General features: G+C 47.1%; 1 protein-coding gene across 3 annotated transcripts; it reads left to right on the plus strand.

Annotated features, from left to right (window-relative positions):
• Positions 1 to 4,564: 4,564 nt before the first annotated feature.
• Positions 4,565 to 25,516, plus strand: LOC144948598 (uncharacterized). 3 transcript variants are annotated; one of them, XM_078878180.1, is made up of 12 exons: positions 4,565 to 4,707; positions 5,162 to 5,271; positions 6,382 to 10,095; positions 11,221 to 11,558; positions 12,506 to 12,670; positions 14,709 to 14,900; positions 15,531 to 15,644; positions 15,849 to 15,965; positions 22,698 to 22,845; positions 23,382 to 23,450; positions 23,822 to 23,937; positions 25,247 to 25,516. In XM_078878180.1, the coding sequence occupies exons 1-12, from the start codon at positions 4,634 to 4,636 to the stop codon at positions 25,373 to 25,375; spliced, it is 5,286 nt and encodes a 1,761-aa protein (XP_078734306.1). In that variant the 5' UTR covers positions 4,565 to 4,633; the 3' UTR covers positions 25,376 to 25,516. The 3 variants fall into 3 exon arrangements, with proteins under 3 accessions (XP_078734306.1, XP_078734308.1, XP_078734307.1); XM_078878182.1 differs by lacking the exons at positions 23,382 to 23,450; positions 23,822 to 23,937; positions 25,247 to 25,516 and adding an exon at positions 20,951 to 21,120 and having other exon boundaries at positions 22,698 to 22,821; XM_078878181.1 differs by lacking the exons at positions 23,382 to 23,450; positions 23,822 to 23,937; positions 25,247 to 25,516 and having other exon boundaries at positions 20,951 to 22,742.
• The last annotated feature ends 1,816 nt before the right edge of the window (positions 25,517 to 27,332 follow it).

Here is a 27,332-nt window from a genome sequence, read left to right on the forward strand (position 1 = left end):
TGCGCCTTTTGGCGTCATTTGGTCCAACCCATGTGAGACTAGGCTCTAAGGAAAGCTGTCTCGGGTGTGGACCAATCAACTTCAAGGACAGTGCACATTATCAGAGTTATGTCTTTTGTTTGTATTATGACTGCAGGTATTGCGGTCTATGCAAACATGACTCCTTGTAAAAAGGTGTCAGTTTTATTGCCAGATAGAAGGGTAAAAACCCAATTATCAACCCCAATGCAGCAGCAATGCCAAACGCTAGGGATGCAATTAACTCGGCAAAATAGACTAGTGCCCGGTAAATATGATGTAACAACCAACACATTCCTGTGGAGGGAGCTGGTAAGGAACGTTGGGTTGCTCGGTCAATGGCCAAGGTCAACGGCGGCGTGGTGTATTCCACAAATATGCCCCGACTGTGAGGGCGGGCACAAGCCGGCGTGAGTAGGTTAAACGTTGAGTTTTATAAGGGCACCACGGGGTAACCAGCCCCTCCCCACCCAGCCCCACCCCTCTCACCCCCCACCCAGCCCCACCCTCCCCACCCAGCCCCTCCCCACCCTCCCCACCCAGCCCCTCCCCACCCTCCCCTCCTTACCCAGCCCCACCCCACCCTCCCCACCCAGCCCCTCCCCACCCTCCCCACCCAGCCCCTCCCTCCCCACCCAGCCCCTCCCTACACGACGGACGGACACAATAATCCCCTGTGGGCTGGTGGAACCAGTGGGTTCCTACCAGTATAAAGTATTGTGACCATGTGCTTCTTGGAAAAACAAACCCAGGGATGTTCTGCGTTGAGTCTTTCACAACAAGGTGCTTGTGAGTTATTTTGAACTCCATTCAGCTCTCCAAGTTTCATCGGGATTGAACTTGCATTGTTTAAGGTTAAGTGCATGGGTTGAAACCCGTCCTTACACCTGAACTGTGTATCATGGACGATCGCCTGGATTTTTTTTCTCCGGGTCCTCCGGGTTTTTAACCTCCACATTTAGAAACATGCGTCTAGATTATTTAGATTATTTTGCTGCTATAAATTTCCACGTGATAAGCCACTTCTTTGAGCTATCATTTGTGGCCAGGTCGCTACTGAAAAAGAAGCGATATAGTTCAGTGGGCCTTACCTGGTAAAACATATTTTTGTAAGTGATTTGTTTACCTTTCCTATTCTTTGCACTCCTATCGTGTTTTGTATTGTGTGTTGTTGTAACGTTTTGACCTGCCCTGACATTTGTGAAAAAAGAGCTTTATAGCTCATCGGATTTCTCCAGTATAAATATTCTGATACTGCTGGATGAGGGCCTTCCCACAAGCAAGTGTGGGTTGTGTGGGGGGGCGGCGTTAATTTGACCATACTTCACCACACTGGTCAGTGAGGGTTGAAGGCAGGGCGCATATACTGTATATTCGATTCAGAATATTTATTTATTCATACTGGAGGAATCCGATGAGCTATGAAGCTCTTTTTCACATGTGTAGTGTCCTCCTTCCTCGAGGCGTCTGTGTGCGTGTGGTGTGCGCGCACACGCTCAGTCGGAGACGAGGTAGTTGCAGGAGGCACCGTCTCTCTTTATTATCTTGTTCACACCATCAACTCCGGCCTCCTTTCTCACGACCACGCTGCCTTACAGCCCGGCCCAGACACGACCCTGAACGCGTTGCTCCGACGGCGTCAACCGAGACAGCCAACCACTGTCCGCAATGATCGGGCACAGGCGACAGCGACGACGAGACAAGTCCATACCCAGAACCGGCAGCCTGGAGCTCTCGCTCTCCGCTGCTTTTATTCTCCTCGGCGTGGCCCGGCTCCGCCCTGACCGTGCCTCCCTTCTCGAACCCACCAGAGGGTTCCAGGGGCCTCCCTATGAGGTCTACCGTGACCCTTGCCCCAGTTCCTTCGCCCTGCCAGTACACACACCGTGTATGTGCTCAACGGCGTATGTGCTAAATGTCCACCTGCAGTTGCTGCTGCTGGCCAGCAGTCGGCTCTATGTCACTACATCTGTACAAAAATACGATACGAGTACAACGTACATATAGGAAGGGTAAGAAAATCTATTTTATTTTACCAGGTAAAGCCGACTGATCTATTATCTTCTTTTTCAGAAGCGACTATGCTCACAAATGACAGCTCGACTCTAAACACATATTTATAAATGTGGAGGGAAAATACCGGAGGACCCGGAAAAAATCCACGCGACCACGAGGAGAACGCGCAAACACCAAATACACAGGTGTCAATGTCGGGATCGAACCCACGACGGCATACCAGGCAAGGAAGATAACATAACGCCTCAGTGGCACCCCTTAAATAAAACAGCATATAAGTTAAAATTTCATAAGTACTGTACATCAATTCCCAAGCTTCGGAAAGGCAGTAAAACTAGCTATAACAGTCCCCGACCACACCAAGACAACACATAGTCTCTCAATAAAATTGTACATCGAAATTAAACTATCGATTTATGGGTAAGGATCAAAGTTACAAATCACATTTTTAAATGTATCCAGCACTAATACATTGGAGCATAGAACTACAGTACAACAGTTGTTTTTGCTGAACTACCTTTTGCCAAGGGATTAATTTTTCACTGAATGTTTTGGGTAATAGCATGTGGCTACCAAACACATTTCTGCGGAGGGAGCTGGTAGGAACGTTGGGTTGCTCGGTCAATGGCCAGGGTCAATGGCGGCGTGGTGTATTCCGCAAATATGCCCGACTGTGAGGGTGGGCACAAGCCGGCGTGAGTAGGTTAAACGTTGAGTTTTATAAGGGCACCACGGGGTGACCAGCCCCTCCCCAACCAGCCCCACCCCACCCAGCCCCACCCCACCCAGCCCCTCCCCACCCTTCCCACCCAGCCCCTCCCCACCCAGCCCCTCCCTCCCCTCCCCACCCAGCCCCTCCCCACCCTCCCCTCCCCACCCAGCCCCTCCCTCCCCACCCAGCCCCTCCCTGCACGACGGACGGACACAATAATCCCCTGTGGGCTGGTGTAACCAGGAGGTTCCTACCAGTATAGCTACAGCCATATCGAGATGTACTGTATACTGACGCCCTGCCTTTATAGACAGCGTAGCCTCGCAGCAGCCAATAACTTCTTATGAGGTAAGGTGGTTAGCCCAGCAAAACAATAACCCAGGTTCAAAATTCGACTTAGCTTTCGACATCTGTATGTTGAACTTCTTTCGCACCGTACGTAGCCAACCGTGCTAATTGGAGGTGCGGGGAAGATTCCAAAAAACACAGGATGAGATGTTACTATCCTTTGTGCAAGCACTTCCAAGAGTTCATGAACAGTGAGCCTGGTGAAATTTGGGGAGCGCATCGTCAGTAGTGAACCTTTGGATCCTAGGGTGTTTCGGCCTTTCATACTATACACCCTCCCCAAAGGCGGCCAGCGACAGGGTGATCAATCCTACGCTTGCGTCCCATTCCCAATTAGTCATAGGAGTTGCCTTGTTGTTGATAGCCAACAAACTAAACACAACAAAGCAGTTCTAAAGAAATTAGTTGTCAAACTCGATTTAAAAGTGCATAGCTCCAGTGGCTTTCTCATATCGGAAGGAAGAGCGTTCCAGAAGGCCGCAGCAGCGCATCTGAAAGCGCGCGATGAAGATGCGGTGACCACCGCCTTTGTTCGATGGCTGAGCCACAAGCCGCTGCTGCTGCTGCAAGGATGAGCGGAGTTCTCGTGACGATGGTTCACGATGCCCCTTGACGAGATCAACAAGGCACTGTGGTTCATTTGTGGCAAGTCCGTTGTGTGTAACGAGCGCGAGCTTGCAATGTTCGGCAACCGGAGGGCAATGAAGTTCAGCCAGCACGGTCGGCTCTTGCAGTACCCGTCACGACACGTGTCAGAGTATTTAGTACACGCTGCAGCTTGCTGGTTGCTTTTTTTACCAGACGTCCCGTAGAGTAGTGAGTTGCAATCATCACACAGATAAGGATGCTCACGACGTCGGTGCAGAGAGCACGCGGTGATTTCAATGCGTCGAGAGCTTGGCTGTGACGTCAGAGCTCACGAAGTCTGAGCCCGGGAACAGAGTCAGCTACGTCACAGAGCACGCTGTGACGTCGCGACAGGGAATCTTTAATTCAACGTTGATTTGTGTTTGTGCAAAATGTTCCATTTCTCATGCGATGCAGCGCTTGCTTTTGCAAGGATTGCTATTTGCTTAATTGTAAACTTTACTGTGCTAGTTTTGCTGCTGCCGTTTTGGGTGATTCGGGTCACTAGCAAGCGAGGCTCTAATCCTGGTCTCTTGGGGTTGGGGGGGGTTTCACCTGAGTAAACACAATACACTTTTATAATCTTGGTTCTTTCGGTAAAGTCACGTAGAAGGGAAATAATAAAATCATTATTTTATATTTTCTTATTTCCCTTCTACGTGACTTTACCGAAAGAACCAAAAATATGAATCCCTGCAGTCACGAAAGCTTTAAATAAAAAAAACACAATACACTTTGTTTTTATTTGTTAACTTAGGAGGCACAAAGAGACGCGGACGCGCGGACTTCTAAAGCCGCTGGGCAAAGCATCCGAATCCGGTTCCTCTTGAATCCTTTGGGGACCCGGTTCTGGTAACCGGATCCAAGCAGCACCACGATCAGCTCGTGGAGTCGATTGATCGGCGCGCAGCGATGGATGTGGACGGAATCTTCCGCTCGTTCGCCGCGCAGAAGATGAAGGACATTCGGGAAGAGAAGTCTCAAAGGTGATCCGCGCTGTTTGCCCACGCGAATCTCCCGCGCTCACAGCGAAAGTTGTATCGCTGTCGAAGCCGACTTCGGTTAGGCCGCTGCCAAGCGTCCGTCTCGCCTAGGCTACCCTGCCGGAAGAGGCGAGCCATGTCCGGCGGAGCCTGCAGGGTGACGGGGGGGCGGAGTCGGTCTATAATGTTTTGCTGCAGTAGACTTTCAGCATCAGGTATGGCCACTCCACTGCTGGATGGAAGCCTCCCTAAGCCGTTTGTGCCATCTCGCACGATCCTGCGAGCTAACAAAGCGCATAGAACCTCCACTCTAGCGTATTTCATTGCTCAGTCTCCTCGTTGCATGTGTTTGTTTACTAAATTATGTCATCCTGCTTATGGTTGCAGACTTTACAAATGTAATATATTTCATGGCTTGAGATTTTAATTTTGAGAGGTAATTGTGTCCTCTTTGCAGTTCTCATGCGGCTGGTGATGAAGGTGCGCAGGACGTTGCCGTGTCACGCGTGGACGACAACGTGGTTGCTCAGTGCTGCGTGAGTCGCCCTTCTCCGAGGAAAGTGACAGGTGAGTTGAGTGGTTGTGTTAGTTACACATCCGTGGCACCCCCTCCTCAATCAGCAGCGTCGTGTACATGTAGAGCCAGTTGGCTCCCTCTCACGTGCTTACACGTTGGGGCGCCACGGTGGGGAGATGTTAACTTCCTCGCCTGGTGTAAAGGAGGTCGTGGTTTCGATCCCAACCCTGGCTCCTGTATATTTGGAATTTGATGTCCTCTCTCCCCGTGGTCGCGTGGATGCTACTCCGGGTTTCCCCTCCACATTTAGAAACATGCCTTGAGAGTATTTGACTGTAGTAATAAACTACTGAGTTGAGCTATCATTTGTGGCTGGGTCGCTTCTGAAAAAGAGCTATATATCTCAGTGGGCCTTACCTGGTAAAATAAAAACAAGTTAATAGATTTAGTTTAGTTTACACATTTCTACAACTTAATCATTAACATCATCCATTGTCTATCCACTGATGAAGTTCTCCCAGCACAATCACCATTCCTCCACTAATCTGCATTTGGTATCCCTTATAGCCATGTGTTCAACCCAAGACCAATTACATACGACAGTATGTGTAACAGTAAATAATTTTCGGATTTAATTTGGCTCCTTGATCCATATGTTATTTCTTTCTCTTTGTGTAGTTCCAAGAATGTATCTCACCTTGCCTCTTTTCACATTTTTGTATTGTTATATGCTGCCTGTGCATGAATCGATTGAGCATTTCAACGCACACGCATGTTACATTTACAGTCAAGTAAACGTTATATAACAACACTGTTGATGATTCATGTTGATCAAATTCTAGTTCCTCTTTCAGGTGTGTACTGGTTCTGATTCATCCACTACAGGTGTATTTAACCAATAGTATGACCTACATGCAGTCCAATGCATTGCTTTGTATGATTTTGCATTGAGTAAAGGACACATACTCGTTCATTTATCTATATATTGTATGTACCCTCTAAAAGTTTTAGAAAAACGTTTACTTTTTTTTGTGAGATATCTGTTAATTACACGAAGCAACGGTTTAAAGTGCATGGTACTAATTCACAGAGCATCATTGCATGCTTTGGAGATGAGTTTGAAAACGATTTGTGTATATTTTTTATTGTGTGTGTTTCAGGCAAAGAAGAAAGTGACATGTCCCAGAGAGAAGGTGATGGACAGCAGTTGTCATCAGACAATGAAGGCAACAATAAACCAAAACAACATAAAAAGAGCAAGTCCAAAAAGCACAAACAGAAACATCGTCACAAAAGTAAAAAAAAGAGAAAGAAGTCGAATGGAAAGTCATCTTCAGAGGATGAAGATAAATTGGACAAAAGGCGTAGTCGATCTCGATCGTCTTCCAAAATAAGGTTGGGTGAAGAAGTTGCATCTCATGCGAAGGAGAGAGGGGTTCTGCCCGGCTTAACAGTAGATGAGCCCATTGTGATGGTAACAGAGGAGTCTAAAATTAACAACATTCCTTTGAGTAGTGTAACAATAGTGAATGATATTACAAAGGAAGATTCGTCTAGTTCTGTTCAAAATACTTCTGCAGAACCGGAGCCTTCCACAAGCAAGGCTGATAATGAGTGCAGTAAAATAGTATCTCTGGATGTTTCTTTGCAGTTACAATCAGACACAGAACTTGACAAATCACTGCAAAGCAGAAGCGTTTTTTCTCCGATCAGCGTGAAGCAAGCAGAGGGCTTTCATGAGCATGCTGAGTCAGCATTATGCGGTGCAGGTGCAACTCAGGATATCCTTGCAACATTACCAGAGGCAAAAATAGCAGAAGACAGTCTTCATTTAGAGAAAAGTAATTCTGTTGACCATACCTCAAATAGTGAAAGTGTGACAGCAAAATCTTCAGATGTAAAAACGAAAGAAGCAATTGCTGAACAAACAAAAATTGGGTTTCTTGAGACCGTTTTAACTGATGAACTTGAAACGTCCAAAGTGAAGGAAGCAATTGGCGCAAAGGAGAAGCTCTTAGGATCTGACATCTGTCCAGAACGTGAACGAATTCCAAATACAGACGTGACTGCTGAGAGAAATACAGATGCTTCTGAACTTAAAGAAAACAAAACTGTTTCAGAAGAGCAAGTGAAAGATGTACTTTTTAAATTGAAGATGGATGTGGAAAAAAAACGGTCTCGTTCTCCTGAGCACCAAAAAAGTTCTCCACGGCAAGCTAAGAGAGATGCAAGTTCATCACCAAGCACGTCAAACCAAAAACAAAAATCTTGCTCTCCCTGTCACAGTGACAGGAGAAGGACCCGTTCTCGTTCACGTAGCAATAGGAAACTATTACGTGCGGAGTGTGGGGTTAAAAGGAAACCCCATTCACGAGCAAACGATGAGAGAGAGGCTTCTCCAAATAGAATGGAAGTAAAAAAACCGAGAAGCACTGTGTGTGTTTCAGGCAACGAAGAAAGTGACATGTCCCAGAGAGACGGTGATGGACAGCAGTTGTCATCAGACAATGAAAGCAACAATAAACCAAAAAAACATAAAGAGAGGAAGTACAAAAAACACAAACAGAAACATCATCACAAAAGTAAAAAAAAGAGAAAGAAGTCGAAAGGAAAGTCATCTTCAGAGGATGAAAAGAAATTGGACAAAAGGCGTAGTCGATCTCGATCGTCTTCCAAAATAAGGTTGGGCGAAGAAGTTGCATCTCATGCAAAGAAGAGAGGGGTTCTGCCCGGCTTAACAGTAAATGAGCCCATTGTGGTGGTAACAGAGGAGTCTAAAATTAACAACATTCCTTTGAGTAGTGTAACAATAGTGAATGATATTACAAAGGAAGATTCGTCTAGTTCTGTTCAAAATACTTCTGCAGAACCGGAGCCTTCCACAAGCAAGGCTGATAATGAGTGCAGTAAAATAGTATCTCTGGATGTTTATTTGCAGTTAGAATCAGACACAGAATTTGACAAATCACTGCAAAGCAGAAGCGTTTTTTCTCCGATCAGCGTGAAGCAAGCAGAGTGCTTTCATGAGCATGCCGAGTCAGCATTATGCGGTGCAGGTGCAACTCAGAATATCCTTGCAACATTACCAAAGGCAAAAATAGCAGAAGACAGTGTTCATTTAGAGAAAAGTAATTCTTTTGACCATACCTCAAATAGTGAAAGTGTGACAGCAAAATCTTCAGATGTAAAAACGAAAGAAGTAATTGCTGAACAAACAAAAATTGGGTTTCTTGAGATCGTTTTAACTGATGAACTTGAAACGCCCAAAGTGAAGGAAGAAATTGGCGCAAAGGAGAAGCTCTTAGGATCTGACATCTGTCCAGAACGTGAACGAATTCCAAATACAGACGTGACTGCTGAGACAAATACGGATGCTTCTGAATTTAAAGAAAACAAAACTGTTTCAGAAGAGCAAGTGAAAGATGTACTTTTTACATTGAAGATGGATGTGGACAAAAAACGGTCTCATTCTCCTGAGCACCAAAAAAGTTCTCCACGGCAAGCTGAGAGAGATGCAAGTTCATCACCAAGCACGTCAAACCAAAAACAAAAATCTTGTTCTCCCTCTCACAGTGACAGGAGAAGGACCCGTTCTCGTTCACGTAGCAATAGGAAACTATTACGTGCGGAGTGTGGGGTTAAAAGGAAACCCCATTCACGAGCAAACGATGAGAAAGAGGCTTCTCCAAATAGAATGGAAGTAAAAAAAACAAGAAGCACTGACAAAATCCTTTCTCGTGAAGATGCTAGAAAGCAGTCTCGTTCGAATTCACGCGATGAAAGTCGGAGGAGATCCCGCTCACATTCCCGTGATGACAGAAATAATAAGTCTCGCTCACAATCTCGTAATCGGAAGAGGAAATCACGCTCACATTCAGACGATAGAAGTAAAAGATCTCGCTCGCGGTCCCGTGGTGATAGGAAGAGAAAGTCTCGCTCACGGTCTCACGATGATAGAAAGAAGAGGAGATCTCGCTCACTTTCCCGTGACAGGAGGCGGAGGAGGTCTCGCTCACAATCCCGTGATGATAAAAGAAAGAGGAGATATCGTTCACGATCTTGTGATGATAGAATAAAGAGGTCTCGTTCACGGTCCCGTGATAATAGGAGGAAGAAATCTCGCTCGCGTTCTTTTGGTGATAGAAAAAAGAGGTCTCGGTCACGTTCCCGTGATGATCGAAGGAGGAGCTCTCGTTCACGTTCTGAAAACAACAGACGGAAGAGGTCTTTGTCTGATGGAAGAAGATCTCGTTCCCATGACAAGAGAAGGAGATCCCGGTCTCATTCATCTGATGACCAAAGGAAGACATCGTCCTCCTATGTTCGTAATGAGACTTGTCGCTCGCGTCATGAAGAAAGAAGGAAAAAATCTTCCTCCCGCGAAGACCGGAGGATTAAGTCATCTTCACGTGATAATAGACGGAAAAAATCTTGCTCCAGAACTCGTGATGATAGAGGAAAAATGGTAGCCTCTCCTCATGACAACAGAAGTAAAAGGTCCTCATCCCATTCTCATGACGAAAGCAGGAAGAGATCACGATCGCGCTCTCGTGAGAGGAAAAAGAGATCTCGCTCCCGCGATGCCCAGTCGAAGCCATCGTCACCGCCACGCTCGCGAGACGGGGAAAAGAAGGCTTCGCGTGCAGATTTCAAGAAGTCGAGATCCCACTCTGCCGATAGAAAGAAACCTGCCGGGAATGTATCCGAAGGCAGATCCAAGTTGAGCCCTTTCTCACGCAAAGACAAAAACAAGTGCCGCTCCAGGTCGCCAAATGTCGCTGGTCGAAGTGGCTCTCGCGAAAGGCGGCGGAGGTCCCGTTCAACTTCCCGGAAACGAAGAAATAACAAATCTCCACTGAAGCTGACCGAGTTAGGTAAGGTGTAGGTTTGTGGTGTGCATTACATTACTGTCTCCTGTAGCACATCGCCTTATACCATAATTGCACTGGGAAGTTTATTTTAACATTTCCCAACTCATGTTAAAATTGCTAAAGCATTAACTCTGTCTATCTTTCCATCTGTTTGAGGCAAGGAGTCATGATAACTCCAGAAAGTTGGCCTTATGTAATAATAGGTTATTATTAAGTTGTGTTGCTTTTAGAGACCAATTCTATAGATGACTGAGAAAACGTATCACAAGGTTGGACAAAATTCATAAAAATAGCTCATCGTTAACTACATGTACTTCTTCAACCATGGTGTGACGTCACTGATGTCGTCGCACGCTGATGAGGCATGGGGAGCAAGGTAGAGAAACCGGACGAGGCAGGTGAGATTCCACTCAAGAACCTCCGGGAATGAATCTCCCTCAAAAACAGTGATCTACCATAAATCGAATCCCCAAGTATCACGGCAGATCCACTTGCTACCTCCGCAAGTGGAAATTCAAAGAAGGCCCATCATGCAATTATGGAAACACAGACTAGGCCATTGACCTACTAGTAGCGAAACGCCGAAATTTTTATGTAAACAGTCCACAGCAAATCATTGTACGTATGTTGTATGTAGCCAATCGTGCTAATCAGAGGTGCAGGGGATGGACAACAAACGAAACACAAAAAGCAGTTATATAGAAATTGGTTTTCAATCTAGATTTAATTTAGAATTCAAAGTGCATAGCTCCAGTGGCTTCCTGATATTTGAAGGAAGAGCATTCCAGATGGCCGCAGAAGCGCACTTGAAAGTGCGCGATGCAGTAACCTTCTTTGTTTGATGGTTAGCCAAAAGTTGCTGCAAGGATGACCGGAGTTTGCTTGGTTGTTTATGCTCCTTGAAGAGTTAAGCAGGGTATTGTGATTCATTTGTGGCAAGCACTTTGTATGTAATGAGTCGCACTCATTACACACAAAGCCAATTTCTGGCTTACTAATCTGGACATAGGCTTACAAGTTGTTATTGTTTCAATCAGTATAGTCACATATATGTGTCTACTCCAGTCTACTACCAGTTATGCCGAAAAATCTTGAGAAATTAACCCCTGTTTGTCCCCCAACATGTAGACAAGGCTCAGCTGCTGGAGATCGCCAAGGCGAACGCGTCGGTGGTGAACCCCAAGGTGAGCGTGAACGTGATGAACTCCATTGGCCCGGCTGCTGCACTCTTCCCGCTCATCCTGCAGCGGCAGCAGGCGGCCGCGGCGGCGGTGGCGGCAACGACCGCGGCGCAGTTTCCAGTCACCACGACAACCTCGGTAACGGCGCCAGGGGCAGCTGGAATGACGACGACGCCGGGAGTGACAGCGCGGCAGCCGGACGTTGCCGGGGTGGACAACATCAAGGCGGATGTGGCGGCTTCCACCAAGGGCTTCAAGATGACCGCCATCAACAATTTCACACAGGTGCTTGTGCGTGTAGTTAACACGCTGGACTTGCGATCCGGAGGTCGCCACATACATCTCCCGACGCAGTGGTTTAAACAATGGGAAGATTCAATCAGTTTCAAAGACATTGCATATATTATCAGAGCATGTTTGTTTGCATGTTTACCACAAGCACGTGTGGTTAATGCGAACTTGATTCCTTACAAAAGGTTTCTATTTGGTGTTTGAACATCTTAACAGCTGTTTTATTGCCAGAAAGGGTAAAACCTCTTCTTATTGTTTCATAATGGGAAAATTTCCAATATTCCTCCCACCTCTGTCCACTCAGCAGGATAAATGGGTACACCACAGATAATTGATGGTCAGGTTGCGTTCAGTGGGGTAAAGTGTCGTGCATTTTTCCTTACTCATTTTCAGAAGGGGGCCACTTTTGCCCATGAGACAAAAGTGTGAGGGCCGCCAAACATATCAAACCGTTGGGTTTAACAGCACGATGATGGGGGGGAGGGGGTGTTTTACATTTGTGTGTTGTCGGGGGCTGCATGCCAGGGACCGCACTTAAAGGCCACCATGGCCACCAGTGGCCCGCGGGCCTTGCAGTGAGGAACACCGGTGTAAGCTACTCCCTCCCTTCACAGACCTTTGGCCAGCATAGGCCAAATACCTGCTGTAGGGGTGCTCAAGTAGAGCTCCTCTTACCAGCAGTGGCATAAGCAAGTAATTGCCGGGCTGCACCTTTAACTGTTTTTCAGTTGCGTCGACTATTGTTCATGTTACAAAAGTAAATGTGTATAAATGATTGAAAATATCGCTTGATTTTAGAGCCCAGAGTCATTTTGTAACCAAATTTGATGGCCAGCATGGGCAGCATGCAGTTTAAGAGTTCCACGTTTCTCGTTGCGTGTCTGGTTTGTGAACATGTTCCTCTGCAAGAACGCTTTGTTTATGCTCCTTGGTCCCGTCAGTTCTGTAAGCAGATAACTGAGAGCAAGGATGACGATGGGCCTGTGAACAAACCCGTGCGATCGCATGTCGAGGATGCAGGAGTAGAGGAGGCATTGAAGAAGGCTCCGTTCATACACCACCCCTTTAAACTGAACGAGCCCAAGCCCATCGCTTTCAGCTTAAATGTGAGTGGCGCCTAGCTGACCGAGCCTGCGAATGATGGTGTTTATTCTTACATTGATTTATGTCATGATGGTTACTGGTTTGCCGTTAATCGCGGCTTTGGTAATTGCAATGATTTCTCACAATTTCTGTAAACGATGTAAAACTCATCAGATAAAAAGGTGCTTGCAAGCTGAAAATATGGATAATAACAACGCTACACGGAAAATATTTACAATTGTTTCTGCGCGTTTCGCAGAACGAATGTGGATGCTGGTTTTTATTGTTAATTTTATTATTATGATCCTGAGTTGGCAGTGGTGCACAGGCACCAATAGCACAAAATCAACACATGAGGCTAAAACACTGCCCTCCACAGGAAAAATGATATAACACGCAACAGTTTCACACAAAATGGCCCTTCTTCCTAGCAGAGAGATGGTTTCGTGGTTTGCTGTTGAGAACTTGTTTGGCAGTGTAATGGGTAATTTTTTATGTATGCCTAGCACATGCGCATGGCATTGTAAACTTGCTTCGGTGCTGCCCAGGACTTTCAGAGACTGCTTAATGAAAGGTATCACTTGCACGACGCAATTTGTCCACCATGTTGAGTAATGCCCGCAGGCAGAGGCACGTGCGTGCGTGTGTGCGCGCGTGTGTGCAGTTCCTAACTGCACGCGTGTACAGAAAAAATAGAGGGAGGGAGTAAATAAATAAGTGCACGTTCAGTCACGTACAACTGTTGAAAAGGACAGCTGGCCGAAATTCATGCTTCATTAATGTCGGTGTATTGTAGTGTAGCATGGCTATGTTTCATGGTGATGAACAGCTGTGCCAGAGTGAAATTTGACCCCACAATGAGAACAAAGTGCACGTTATCCTGCCTCGGCGATTACTCGTCATTTTGCCGCTGCAGCTGTCCTTTTACTAGAAAGCTGCTTTCAGTAAAATTGTTTAATGCAACATGTGGTCCTGGTGGCTTGGAAGACTAAGAATGGCAATCCTGGACGAAAACTAACACCACTCAGATTCAACACATTCTTCAACAACAATGCCTTCTATGAAGGAGGGCCATTGCCCTGAAATGTTACCTGTTATATAATTTTTCCTCTTTAAAGCAGCGTTTTTGACGGATGTGTTCACTTTTTTTATGTTTTCAGTTTATGTACTACATCAGCATCACAATTGTTTAACCACAGGTTCTTGGATCCAAAGGCGCATTCACATCTTAGCTTAACTTCAGTAGCACAATGGGACTTAATTTGACGGTAACAAATATAGAAATGCATTTTAAAAATTTAATCCCGACTAAAGCAGTGGTTCTCCACCTGTGGGATGGGCTCCTCCCCCCCCAACCCCGATAGGCGAGGGGGCACAGGCTGCAACATGGATCCCGTGCAGAAGACATTTTGAATGTGCACGGAGAACGTTGGCACCACGTTACGACAAAACAATTCTCGCACAAGAAAATAATACACAGCATGAAGCAAACGCCTTACACGAAACACACTAAAGCACAACATGAAGCAAATGCCTTTCGAACACTGTGTTAACTTGTGGTGTGGACTGGTGATCTCGTTGTGTACTGCATCCTTATTAATCTGGGCAGAGGGGAGGGAGTATGCAGGGACCAGTGGACTTACTTGCGGTTGGGGGGGGCATTCCATTGGGGTACCGCGGTGGTGAGATGTTAACTACCTCGCCTGGTTATACAGGAGCTTGTGGATTTGATCCCAACCCTGACGCCTATTTATTTCGAGTTTGCGTGTTCTCCCCTTGGTCATGTGGATTTTTCTACGGCTCCTCCAGTTTTTTTCTCCACATTTATAAACATGCTTTTAGAGTATTTGGCTTCTATACATTTCCATTTGATAAGCCACTTCGTTGAGCTATGAATCGTGGCCAGGTCGCTTCTGAAAAAGAGCTATACAGCTCTGGGCCTTACCTGCTAAAATAAAACTAAAAGTAGTTTTTATTTCAAAAAGGTTGAGAACGAATGGACTAAACGCACGGTCTGACCTATCGCACGTGGATATCCCATGCCGTCTCATTCCACGGCAGAACCTAATGGTGAAGCCGCTGCAGCTGAAGCCGCCACAGGCGACACTCTCCAAGGAGTTCCCCGTGTCGTCCGGCAACCAGCACCGGCAAAAGGAGCAGGAGAGCGTGTACGGGCAGTGGGTGCCCGTGGAGAAGACCGGCACCGAAGAGATGGACGACAAAAACCAGGTCTTCCCCAAGCCGGTGGTGGGGGTGAGCCAATCCCGTCTGGGGAAACCCGCAGTGTGTTCCTCCTCCCCTGTGCCATGTGGACGAGACCGGTGAAGGTGGTGAAGGTGCAGCCTTGTAACTGCTATATATGCTCACGCGCCACTCTTGGCAGTCGGTCCTCTTCGAGAGGAAGCTTTAGAGAGGCCATTTAGTGGGCTTTATTAGTGTCTGGTGAGATTGTAATTTCCACCTAATCTGACAACACGATTGGAGCGGTAGTGGTAGTGGTTAGTGTACTCCGCTGTGAACCCGGCAATCTGAGTTTGATTTGTGACCACGGATGACAACTCCTCTGACTAGCGTGATGAAGTATGGTCAAACAGCCACCATGACTCACACAACGTGGGGAGGCCCTCATGCAGCAGTGGATTGACGAAGGGCTGTAAATTATACAAAGTTTATACAATATCCACCTTTTGCAGACTGCTGCTGGTTAACTATTGTCATCTCAATTGCACTTACATTTCCCAGTTTATTTAAGACCATCACTCTGAACCTCAATATTTCCTGGAGAAGACCCAGTCGGTCAAAACGCGTCCAGACATTACTTGGATGTGGGTCTTGACATTGTGACCGGTTTGTGCGTGCGTGCTCTCCACACTCGTCCCGTAGAACATAGTGGACCTGGGTGCTGTCATCACGAAACGCGCCGTCGCCGTGCAGAGGCTGGCACAGAACCCAACTGACATGGAGGCGATGCTGCTCATAGCCCGCTCACAGAGACAGGTGGGCACATTTACAGCGCTCCATCGCCACGCGCGCAGTGTACAATGCCAACGCAATACGGATCGAGTGTATAAAGCGGCTACATGCGACCGTTCAACATACATACGTGCATTGAGAAATAAAATTTAACAAAAATTGAAAGGTCTTTTTATATACATGTGTGTGGATGTAAACCCACCGTTGCATGTTTTGCTGTTTTTGCAGATTGAGTCTTGGGCTCAGGCCAGCACAGAGCCTGGCACCTTCACAGGGTCCACGGGGGTTCAGATTCTGTCTCCCCAGGAGCTCGCCAACACGGGGCAACAGGCCTGGCTCAAGAAGGTAATGGGCCCCAGCGAGAGTCGCTCCGTTTCGCTGCTGTCACTGCAACGCGTTTCCTGCCCTTGCACAGGTGGAGAGCCAGGGTCAGGTACAAGGCGTGGGTGCCCCTTGGGCTTAGTGGTCGGTGCAGAGTAAATGGAAGGTAATGATCTTGAAGCAGTGGGAGGAGATGAGTAGTCAGTGTTGTTTTTTTTAGGGCATTAGTGTTCCACCTGCTCCCATTAAACCGTCTGTTTCAGCAAATGGTCTAATAACAATACTCCTTGCATTTTGATGGCACCTATAACAAAATTAAACGCTCTCATAGGCTGGTTTATTTTAGCCTAGGGGAACCCCCTAATTGCAGCTGTTCCTGTGTGAACAGAGCACCGCCCTGCAATTGGGCATTAGTCTGCCAGTAGGAGGTGACGTTGATATTAGTCATTCCACTGATGTAGTTTGTGTGTGAAATTTGTTAATTATAAAGCACACTGTTTCCTACTGATAGAAACATTCCCTTCTGATCAGCTTCATTGCCACTTGACTGCTTATTGTATATTACAGCACATGAGTGATCAAATACGTTTATAAAAATTTCATTAAATTCACAAAACCATATTATGCCCCGAAAATCAGAATGCTTGAAGCTGAAGATATTTTTTGGCATGTGGTGTTGGCTTGCAGCTTTTGCAGTTGGCCTTGATTCCAAAACGTATTCCCCTTGGTGGCTTATTAAATAATTTGTCAGCCAGAGCAGAAATTGGTGCCAAAATGCCACTGTATCTGAAAATTCTTTAGTAGTTACAATTAATTTATTTGTCCGATAAAAGTGAATAATTGTGTAGGGCGGCAGCCATGGTGCAGTGGTTAGCACGCTGTGCTCTGATCCCATTGGCCGGTGCTCTATTCCTGGCCACTGCTAGCACCAATGTCTGGCTCCCGCACCTTCCGCCAACCTGCACTGACCAGCGTGGTTCGGTACGGTCTAACAAACCCCCATAAACAGACGTGTGAGGCCTTTGTCCAGCAGTTGATCGTAAAAAAGGCTTTAATATTATTAAACCCTTTGTACACATCAGTATACATATAAACGCAGTTTGTGCTTATATGTATATTTAGGAATACATAGCAAAATAGATTTACATTGAATATAACAATTGTAAATTTACATTGCAAACTGCACGTGGTGGATGTGGACCATAGTCTGCAGACTTAGAGGATTCTTTTCCTGTTAATATGCGCTCACTATTTCAGTGGTTTGCACGGCTAAATAACGGCGATGGTTATCGACGTTTTAAATAAACACAGCATGGTTTTGCCCTCCTCAAGTTGATTCTGGCGAGTGTAACGTCTGGTGTAGCCCATTGGCTAAGAGCAGACGCTCAAGTTTATTTTGTTTAACCAGGTGAGAACTCCAGAGGCCAGGATACATAGTCTCATCTTAATGTAGTTTTAAGGAGCGGTACATTTGTTAAGTGTCAAGATCTGAGGAAGTCTCCAAAGTGAAATATCAGCTGCTTTGATGGGAAAGTTTGGGCACTTATCAGAGAACACAATAATGTGTGACCGTGTTCAGAGGGGTAGAACTATCTATAGACAGCTTATATGTGTATATGTGTATACGTACATCTATATATAAAACTAGCCCACAGTAATATGAAAGTAAGATTTTCGATAAGTGAGCAATGATCGAATGTGACGATTGGTGCTAATGAATTAATGTTTGGATAATGATCTCGTAGCATAGACCCATGTAAATTGCTTAATTAGTTTAAACACTTAGATTGTATCATTCTATTTGTTATTTTTAGAAGGCTTCTTTTAAAAAATATATAAAAACAAGTGCTACTTTGAAACGTTTAAATAACATAAGAAATTCACATAGATGTTATGCTATAATGAACACGATGAAATCAAGTGTATTGTTTAACCAGGTGGGAACTCAAGAGACATTGGGTTGAAACAATTAAAGCTAAATACAGTACAGTTATGGATACGGGTACTTGCAAGCACTGCAAGTACCACATTTGTTTATACTTCTCAAGGATGTTTGGGGCAAATGCTTTTGGGCAGGAGTTGCTCACGAACAGCATGACAATTGGATGGATTGGGTGCAGTCTTCACATCAATGTAGATATTAAATTCTTGTGGGAGGACCTTTATCACCGAGGTGTCTGTTAGAGTTGTTAACGGCACCGCCTGTTGTATCACAGGATACATTTTGAAATGTAAACCTCGATCTCAATTTACATGGGCCTATGATGCTGAGTTAATTATAAATGACTCGGCCATCCCGTGATCTGTGACGCAGACGTATAGGTGTATGGATGTGTGAGCAAGGGGTGAATTAATCCAAAGATAATGTTAATAAACAATGAGACATACCGGATGAATTTGAACATGTCGTTATCTTAGCCAGACGCAGACTGGTCAGTGTTTTTGAGTGGCTCACTTTAATGGCAATAACTCGCTCTGCACAGCAATGGGGCTTGCGCAAAGTCCAGCATGGCTGATTCATAATTGGTTTTTGGGTGAGGTCGTGTGGTCGTAATGTCGGGAGCTGTGCACCCTACACCACGCAACTCAGCCAGACAAATCAAGTTGTCGCCAGGACAAATCTGCCAATTGATGGTTTTCTATCAGCAAACCGTTTACTTTGAAAAGCAAGCGCAATTTGACAGCACGGCCGGTTTTGTCCTCACGAGAGTCGAGTTTTAATTCATCGCCTGCTCTGTGTGGATTTACGTGAACCAAAGATGACAGACAACCAGGAAGGCCTGTCAAACACCCACACAAACCTCTACTGTGGATCCAGGGACTTATGAGAACTCATTACGATTGCCATAAGGAAAACCCAATATATATAATGAAATGGTAAATGTAAAAATGTGTATTATGCTCTAGCGTTTGCCCTACATTGATTTAAATATGATTTTTCACTCTATGTATATTTAAATCACCAGAACATTTAAGAAGTAGACACGCAAGTACAGTAATGCCGTTCTACCTACAGGTCACATAGATGATACTAGTTCCGTCTTGATTAATTCTGTGCTATTCTGCTAAAATAAAGCAAGAGTTCTCATAAGGGCGATTTACATGACACACAAAAAGTTGATCATTGTGTAGTTGCTTTGTAAAACAGGAATGGAATGCACCGGATTGGGCAATGCTCTACAGCCTGATTCATCTACTCCAGTCCAGTGAATTCCACCTGTGATTTTACACTGCAGCCCAGTGCAGCTATGGGGATCTAGGTGTTGTGTAACTTGCCCTGATGTCTCCTGGTCAATTCTTGCAGTCAACCTTTCCCAGCAATGTTCATTCATGCTGGCAGTCGCCCACAACTCAACCCACTGTTATTTGGAGCTCCGGTGATGGGAAAGCTTTAACATTCAGCAAAGTAGGCAAAACGAAGTACCTTCATAGGCATCGTAGTCCATGGTCCAGATTAGAATTCGGTACCGCAGGTTGTGGAAAATTTGTATGGATACGAGTTTCTGTATATGGCTAATAAAATTTGGGTTATGAGATATCATCTTCAATCACCAGGTAGTGTTATGCATTTCTGCATCATTCTTAAAGCACAGGGTTGTCACAATGGCGCTGTTTCACAGACGGAGTCTCGCAGGAGTTTCACGGCATGGGCAACGTTACTAATTTTGGCAAATTGGGACCATTACGACGGCACACCTGCCCAGCTCTTTTTAAAATAACGCCGTGGGATTTGTAACGTCCACTGCGAAATAGACGGCACGTTTTTACGGTTAATGCACCTGCGGTATTAACCATGGCGGCCGTGGGCCTTGAACCACGAACCTCGGCAACGAGCGGCAGATGCTGTATCGCCACGACCGACCTGGGTTCTCTCCACCTCCCACAATGATTTGCCGTCTCCTCCTCGATACCAGTGTGCCGAGCGTCGAATACTTCGCCCCGTCTAGTTCTGAGTCTTCCTGTTTTTTCTCTTCCGTATGTCCATGTCCATTGCATCAGTGGGATATTGGCTATCCACGAACAAAGACGGCCATTGTATCGCGCGCTTTCAGATGCGCTCTTGCGGCTGCCTGGAACGCTCTTCCTTCCGATGTTCGGAAGCCACCGGAGCTATGCACTTTTAAATCTAGATTGAAAACTAATTTCTTTCCAACTTAATGTTGTCTTTAGTTTTTTGTCCTTCCCCCACTCCTCCGATTAGCACGGTTGGCTCCGTACGGTGCGAAAGAACTTCTCTATACATACATTCATAGGTGATTATTTACCAATATTATACTTTACCTACGTTTATTGCAGAATTCATATTTAATGGTGATTTAGAGATGTTTCGTACAACTCAAGTTTTCCATCATCTGAGGCGGTACCACAAAAGGAGAATATTTGTTCTGGGCCCATGTACTTCGAGTAATTTGCAGCGGGTATTACATTCTACACATCTTGGTCAAGCCGTACATTCTTGACGTAGAATATAGTCGCGTGATTGGTTTTGTGGAGTGGAAATAGAAGCCCAAAATATCTTTGCCGTGGAGTTTGTGTCCGTGGGTCCTGCTGGCTGTGTGAAGCTGCTGGGTTGGGATGAGTTCAAGTGTGGCAGAGCGGGCCAGGGAGCCGCACCACTCGGCAGCGTGTTGATGAGAGAACGAGGCAGGGGTGGCGTTTAACGAGCCTCGTTAACTCCACCCTACACTTGTTTGGACTCGTCAGGAGTCCATTAAAAAAACAGCCAATGCGTATGTTCGAAGACGTTACAGGAAAGATGCCGCACCGTGATTCTTTGAGTGCAAGTGTGGCGATCTGGCTCAGCGTAACACTGTGTATTGTTAATGCAGTATTCATCCACAACTGAAGAGTTACACGATAACTGTTAACTGTTAATTTAATTGCGGGCTGCTGCCGCCCCGACCTCGTTCTCTTGGGACTCAAACAGCGCGAGCGGTGCTGCTCCGTGGGCCGCGGGTGTCGTGGGCCTCCTTGGCTGTCCGTGATCTTTGCCGTTGATGCGCAAACAGACGCACCGTAGTGAGACAGACAGCCTGCCTCACTCGCACCAGCCAGTCGGAGGAGCCCAGAGGGAAGGAGCCCGGCCCAGCGGGAGGTGGCGGTTTGTATCGAGACTCCTGATTGGCCACCTTTGCCTATGTGTCATTGGCGGAGGCACAGGAGCAGCCAATCGGCACAGGTGTTTTTTACGTAGGGTGTTATAATTCCTTCCTGAGCGTTTGACATGTCCACAATTTGAGAATTTGTCACATACCATTGTTAATTTAAATCGCCTTCACAAGACTTAACTCGAGTGCCACAGTTGTGCTTTAATATCGCATGATTGCTACTTGTTTTAAGACACCTATTTCAAGTCCTGCCAGTGCTGTGAACTTAAGAGGATAAAACACTTCAGCATTTTCGAGTGGAGTTGTATTATCGAGGACCACATGATTTATTTTGGGGTGAAAATATGAAACCACATAAAAGTAACAATAAGGGTGCCTTGTCATGCCATTTAAAGTCATCCTTGCACCACCGCCATATTTACAAATGTTTATTCAGCAGAGTACATTTAAATAGACCTTTTTTCCCCCAACACGTTCTATCCTCTCAATTTGGTTAAAAGGTGCCATACAACCTGTAACCCCTTCATCCTCCATTCTCAATGACTGTGCACAGATATGCATGTGTACGTGTATTGATTGCATACAAGTTGCCTGCAATATGCAATTTACACTAAAATTACTCGTCACTCGCATGAACGTGTGCTAAGTGTGGCTGTTAATGTAAACACGTGACGAGTCGCAGGAAGCCAACCGGCTACATTGAGAGAATTCACTCGCTTGGCTGCACACCTTCACAAGCAGATCGTCACTGTTTTTAATCGTCGTAGAATCCAAGTTGTGGGTCGCATCGTTTTGGGAAACGTTCCCGAGCGCATAGCGCTTGATACACATCGCAGTTCCATCTAAACTTTTTGTTAATGTGGCACACAAACACACTTGGGCATTAACCTTATATCTTCACTAAAACACACCTAATGGAAAAGGCACAGCAAAATTAAGAAAGTGATCTCGTGCCCTATTAGAATTTCTCTGTAATACCTGGACCGCTCGGATGTCGGGAATTATAGCACCCTGCACACCAGTGGGGTCTTGTGGCATTCATCATTCAATCCCGAGCATGTGTGTGTCACGGGGGAAGTGTCGATGCCATTCGCGCGCTGACGATACCTCCAAAGCGTTAGTCGCGTAACGCACAACGCCCCACACGTGCTTCCCTTTGAAGCGAGCAGTGTCGGTGGCCGATTTGAGTCGACAGCTGCACCCAGAGCGGCCAGACCAGCGCGGCAATCCACCGCCTCCCCCGGCGCACGACTCGCGAGCGGCACGCTGCGGCCCCGGCGAGGGGGTATGGCCACGGGAGGACACGACGCGGCGCTCGTAGTCACCGAAGGGTGGCCGCTACCAATTTGCAGGTGGGCCGGTCGACGGCGAAACCAATGTTAGCGTGACGGCGCTCGCATACGAAGGCGGCGCTGTTGACGCGTCGCCGCAGAGCGGCGGCGTATTAAAACGTAAAGCGATTGCGCCTCCGAGAGCAACATAGTCCCAGGCCCGTGGCCGCAGTGCGCTCACTCGCAGGCCCGGTCGTTTTTGATCCCTGGACGGATTGACCCCGGCTCCCACCTTGCCCCGTTTCCCTGCCGCGCCTTCACGGACCCTGGCGTCTGACACGGGGTTGTGCGCGCGCTCCACCTCCCCGACCTTGCAGGATCAGTTCTTGAGGGCGGCGCCAGTGAACGGTGGCATCGGAGCTCAGCTGATGAGGAAGATGGGCTGGAGCGAGGGCAAGGGCCTGGGCAAGAACAGCAGCGGCCCCGTGGAGCCCATCATAATGGACTTCAAGACTGACCGCCGAGGCAAGGACAATAGCGCGTCCGGTGCCAAAGGGGAGGAGGGCCCTTGGAGGTTGGGAGAGGGAAGGGAGTTATCAAGCAGGCAGGCAGAGCAAGTGGTGACATGTACCTGTGATCCAGCGTCTTGGAGGCAAGGGGTGGTGGATCACATCGACTCGTGAAACTCCAGCACGGGTGTTGAGCTGCAGGTCCCGTTGGGAGATGGCAGTATTTGTCGAGTGAGTTCATGAAGCCATCAGTGTAGACTTTTGAATCTGCTGTTGGCAGAGCAGCTTGGGCTCGATACCTGTGTAGAGGAGCTTCTTAGCTCTTTGGGTTCTTGCAGCTTAAATCAAATGTCTGTGTCCCATACGTCTCCTTGTCTGTGTTGTATCTTAGCACTTTAGTTGCCTGCTACATGCACAACACTTTATAAGAATAATAATTGGACAAACAATACATATGCGGAGGTAGAGCGGTGTAAAATGAGAGTAAATGAATCACGAAAAGTCACTGTGCAATCAGTGGTTGGGTTGGTGATTTAGTTGTTTGTGTTTCAGGCTTGCTGGCGGATGGTGAGAAAGCTCAGAAGAAGTCTGGGCCCCTGACCATCATGAAAGACTTGTCTGGTCTGCACTGACCATCACACTTCACACAGAGACACAAGAAGCAAAGATAATGAATAACGCGTGCACACAGAGAGATCAAACAAGCAAATGGATTGCTTTTCTGCAAAAATGCCTAGTTAGGGCTGTGAGTTTTTTTTTTACTTTTAGACTACTCAGAATAACAGAAAATTACTTATTTGAATATTGTTTCATTACATTGGGATTTTCAAGCACGTCTCGTATGCATGATTGTGAGGATGTGGTTACCACCAGGCATGGGTGCTGCATCCTGTTGAGATAATCATGGTTTTTACCCTAATATCAATTGTCTATACATAATGTTATATTCTATTATCAATTCATCCTAGTCACTGCTGCGTGTCTGTGTGTAGGCAAGCACCCAGTGTCGGCCCTCATGGAGATCTGCACGAAGCGCAAGTGGATGGCACCTGACTTCATCGTCGTAAACGACAGTGGTCCCGACCACCGCAAAAACTTCCTTTTCAAGGTGCGCCTTGCATCTTGGTTCGGCGTTGATTTTCAAGGGCCTTCTATCTTTCTCTTTCGTATGGCTGATGTCGATGCAGAGCAACAACTCCAATTTCACATTACGGTGGTAAAGCCAGATAAGGAGTGCGTCGCCGTGATGTCACCGCCGTATTTGTGGATCGGACATTGCATCGTTATACGTTGCTCGGTCTGTTCTGGATGACTACAGTCGCGCACTGGAGAGTTTATTTTCAATTGTTGCTTCAGGAATCTGCATCTGAGGGGGTTGTATAACTGAGCCACACTGGGGCCATGCTGAACCAGCCTGGCGCGGCTCACGGGGAGATAAGTCGTTTTTCCACTGCAGAGGCTGAGCCGTGCCGCATGTATGATGAAAGTTATTCACCCTGGCCCTGGCCCTTGCCCAAGCCAGATTTGTGTGTTTCATGGTTTGATTCTGGCTCCGGTAGAAACCCACCAGTACCACGCGTGACCCACGCTGGCACGGTCTCGGATTTACCGGTGGCAAAGGGGGATCGGGTTGTAATTTTATGTTCGTGAGTTTAAATTCAAGTCGTGGGTTGACTCGGCTCATGATCTCAAAGTGCTAGATTAGAGGGGTACCACTGACCACTGTGTGGGATGTGAATAGCTGCTCTGGCTAAACTGGCTACTCCCCAATAGAGATGGAGAATGTTTTACCACTGGCTCAGGGCCACTGGGAAGGCTCACTGGGCTATATGGCACTTTCTCAGAAGCGACCTGATCGCAAATGATAGCTCGGCGAAGTGGCTTATGTGGAAATGTATAGCAGTCAAAATGCTCCAGTTGACCATAGCGACACTTGGATTTTGTGACTGCTCAAAGGTAAAAGATTAGAAATGCTGCACTATGAAGGCATGAGAATCAGAGGCCAGGCGACCATAACACTGAAGCTGCTCCATGGATCCTGGTCACCTCGCTCACGAGATCCACTGCCCCGCCATCGGTGGCCGCTCTATTAGCCGCGAGGCTCCCTCGCTGAGGAACTCCCTCACTGAGGAACTCCCTCACCAAGCCACTCCGCTCGCTCTTCTCTCTGCAGTCATTTCTCTCCTCACATCCACCCTCTTCAGCCGTGCTTTCGGGCTCGCTCAATTGCCACCTTTCGTATGTATGTCGAACGTCTCTCGCACTGTACGTAGCCAAACTGCTACATACGTCTTGACCCCTCCATTCCTTCACACGTTGTGCAATTCTGCGCCCTGAGACGCTTTGTTACGTTGCGTGCACGTTTGTCGGTGTTTGTTGTGTAAACAATAGTGCGTTCGTGCGTGTATCCCTGACAGGTGATCGTGAACGGCTGCGAGTACCAGCCCACCACGGCGAGCCCCAACAAAAAGCACGCCAAAGCGATGGCGGCCACCGTGGTGCTGCAATCCATGGGGCTCGTCCCGCGAAACAAGCCTGGGAGCTAGACGCCTCACGGCCACGCGCACCACGACGCGTACACCACCACCCGCACGGGGAGGGCTGCCCACGCCGTCGATGCCATTTTACTTCAGCCCTCGTCTCGGTTTTGTTATTCTAGCGCAGGGGTCGGCAACGAAAATAACAAAGGAGAGCCATTTCTTTTCGAATTTGGTAAAAAAAAACGCTATTTCAAGAGCCGCAATGCACGTGAATGCGAGACGGTGGTGGTCCTTAATTAATGACGTCACGAAGCGGTCCTTGAAGAGCCGCCGTATGCGGCAGGTTGCCGACCCCCGTTCTAGCAGGGAATGATGACGGTGAAAACTGTGAAAGTGAACCTCGTTTTTTGAGGGGGGGGGGGGGCGGGGGGAAACAAAAAGAACGTCATGGTGTTAATATTGTTGTGTTCAGTGTTTTTGTATTTACTAAAATCATTGCCACATTGTTGGTGATTTATCGAAGCCTTCGTAAAGGGGAGGGTGCCAGTCGGCTCAAGTCTGTCGATGTTTTTGTGGGTTTGAGGTAATGGGTGGTAACCACGTTGTGGGAAGTTTACAATACAATGGTTAGCCTACGGAGAGACCGGCTTCCACCTTAAAAATGTGGAATTTTCACCACTGGCTCGGTTCCAGCAATGGACACGAGCACCACACGGCACTCTTGTTGAGTAAGGAGATTGCTTGGACTCTTTCTTAGTTAATTCGCAGAGCGACAATGTTTCGTCAAGTTGTAACACGCGTTGTTTGACTCCGTGGTATGCGTTGGATGCCCAGTATTCGTGCCTGCACTTGCTCACACTCAGCCTTGCGTCCCCCTGCCTTGATACTGGCAGCAAATGAGCCATGGGGGGAGGGGGAGGTCGGACTTCACTTGAACTCGACAAATTCAACTTAGGATCTGTACTGCAAGTAATAACGGTGGCTGCCTGTAGCACAGGAAGCAAGACGTTGCAATCGCGCGTCTTTCGGTGGGTCCACACCGAAGCGATGAGTTGAGCAACTTGTTTGCATGCGAGTGCATTGTTTTATAGACGGATGTCTGAAACCAGTTGCAAACAGTCGTGCAACCGCTTGCTCACAGCAAAGACGGGACTCGTGAAATCGGTCTGCTCAGCGACTTGGTAGCGGCGTGTTTCATAACTTGCACATTTGCAAACCACCATTGTCTGTCGCAGTCCTGGCCTGTGCGATCGACGAAGCGATCCTGGAAAGGGCGTTGCCGGACACTTGAGCCACCACGCGCCAGATGTACAAATCTAGATTAGATGTGGAGTTGTTTCGCAACTACTCGCTCAGACGTGGACAAAGGGATTACGTTTCACGAATTCAAGAGCGGATTTGGTTGTGACTGATCGCTCGGTGTGAACCCGCCTTGATGTTGACGTCATGTTTATGATTACGCTTTTTGAGAGTGAGTGGAACGCAAGAGCCCCTCGTCGCTCACCGGTGCTGACTGTCGCCCCATGTGGCTGTCGAGTCGTCCCATTCTCGATTTGCGGGATCCAGAATGGGGCTACACAGTCACATGAAGAACCCACGTAATAAGTCCAGAAACAAGCCACAAATAATGACGTAGGACTCCTGAACACGTAATGATGTATGTAGAACTGTGTTCGCACCGTACGGAGCCAACCGTGCTAATTGGAGGAACTCGTGAATGGGGCTGTCATCAACTCCGACAGACAACCATCTTTGTTTATATTCGTTGGGTCTTTCGGTAAAGCCACGGAGAAAAAACACATTTTTGTTTACTTCAAAAAGCCTCGCCGAGTTTCATGGCTTTTTGTAGGGGGGGGGGGGGGTCCTGCTAAGTTTTCTCAGTAGGGAGAGGGGGTGATTGGGGGGATTGCCCCGTAAATTTGAATCGAGTCGTTTGTGGGAAATATTTCGAATGTGGAGCGTGGCGCCGGCAAGTAATGGCCGATTCGTGCAAATCACGTCACGTGATCTCTTTTTGTGACGT

This window comes from Lampetra fluviatilis, chromosome 50, assembly GCF_964198595.1.
Source record: "Lampetra fluviatilis chromosome 50, kcLamFluv1.1, whole genome shotgun sequence".
Classification (NCBI taxonomy): domain Eukaryota; kingdom Metazoa; phylum Chordata; class Hyperoartia; order Petromyzontiformes; family Petromyzontidae; genus Lampetra; species Lampetra fluviatilis.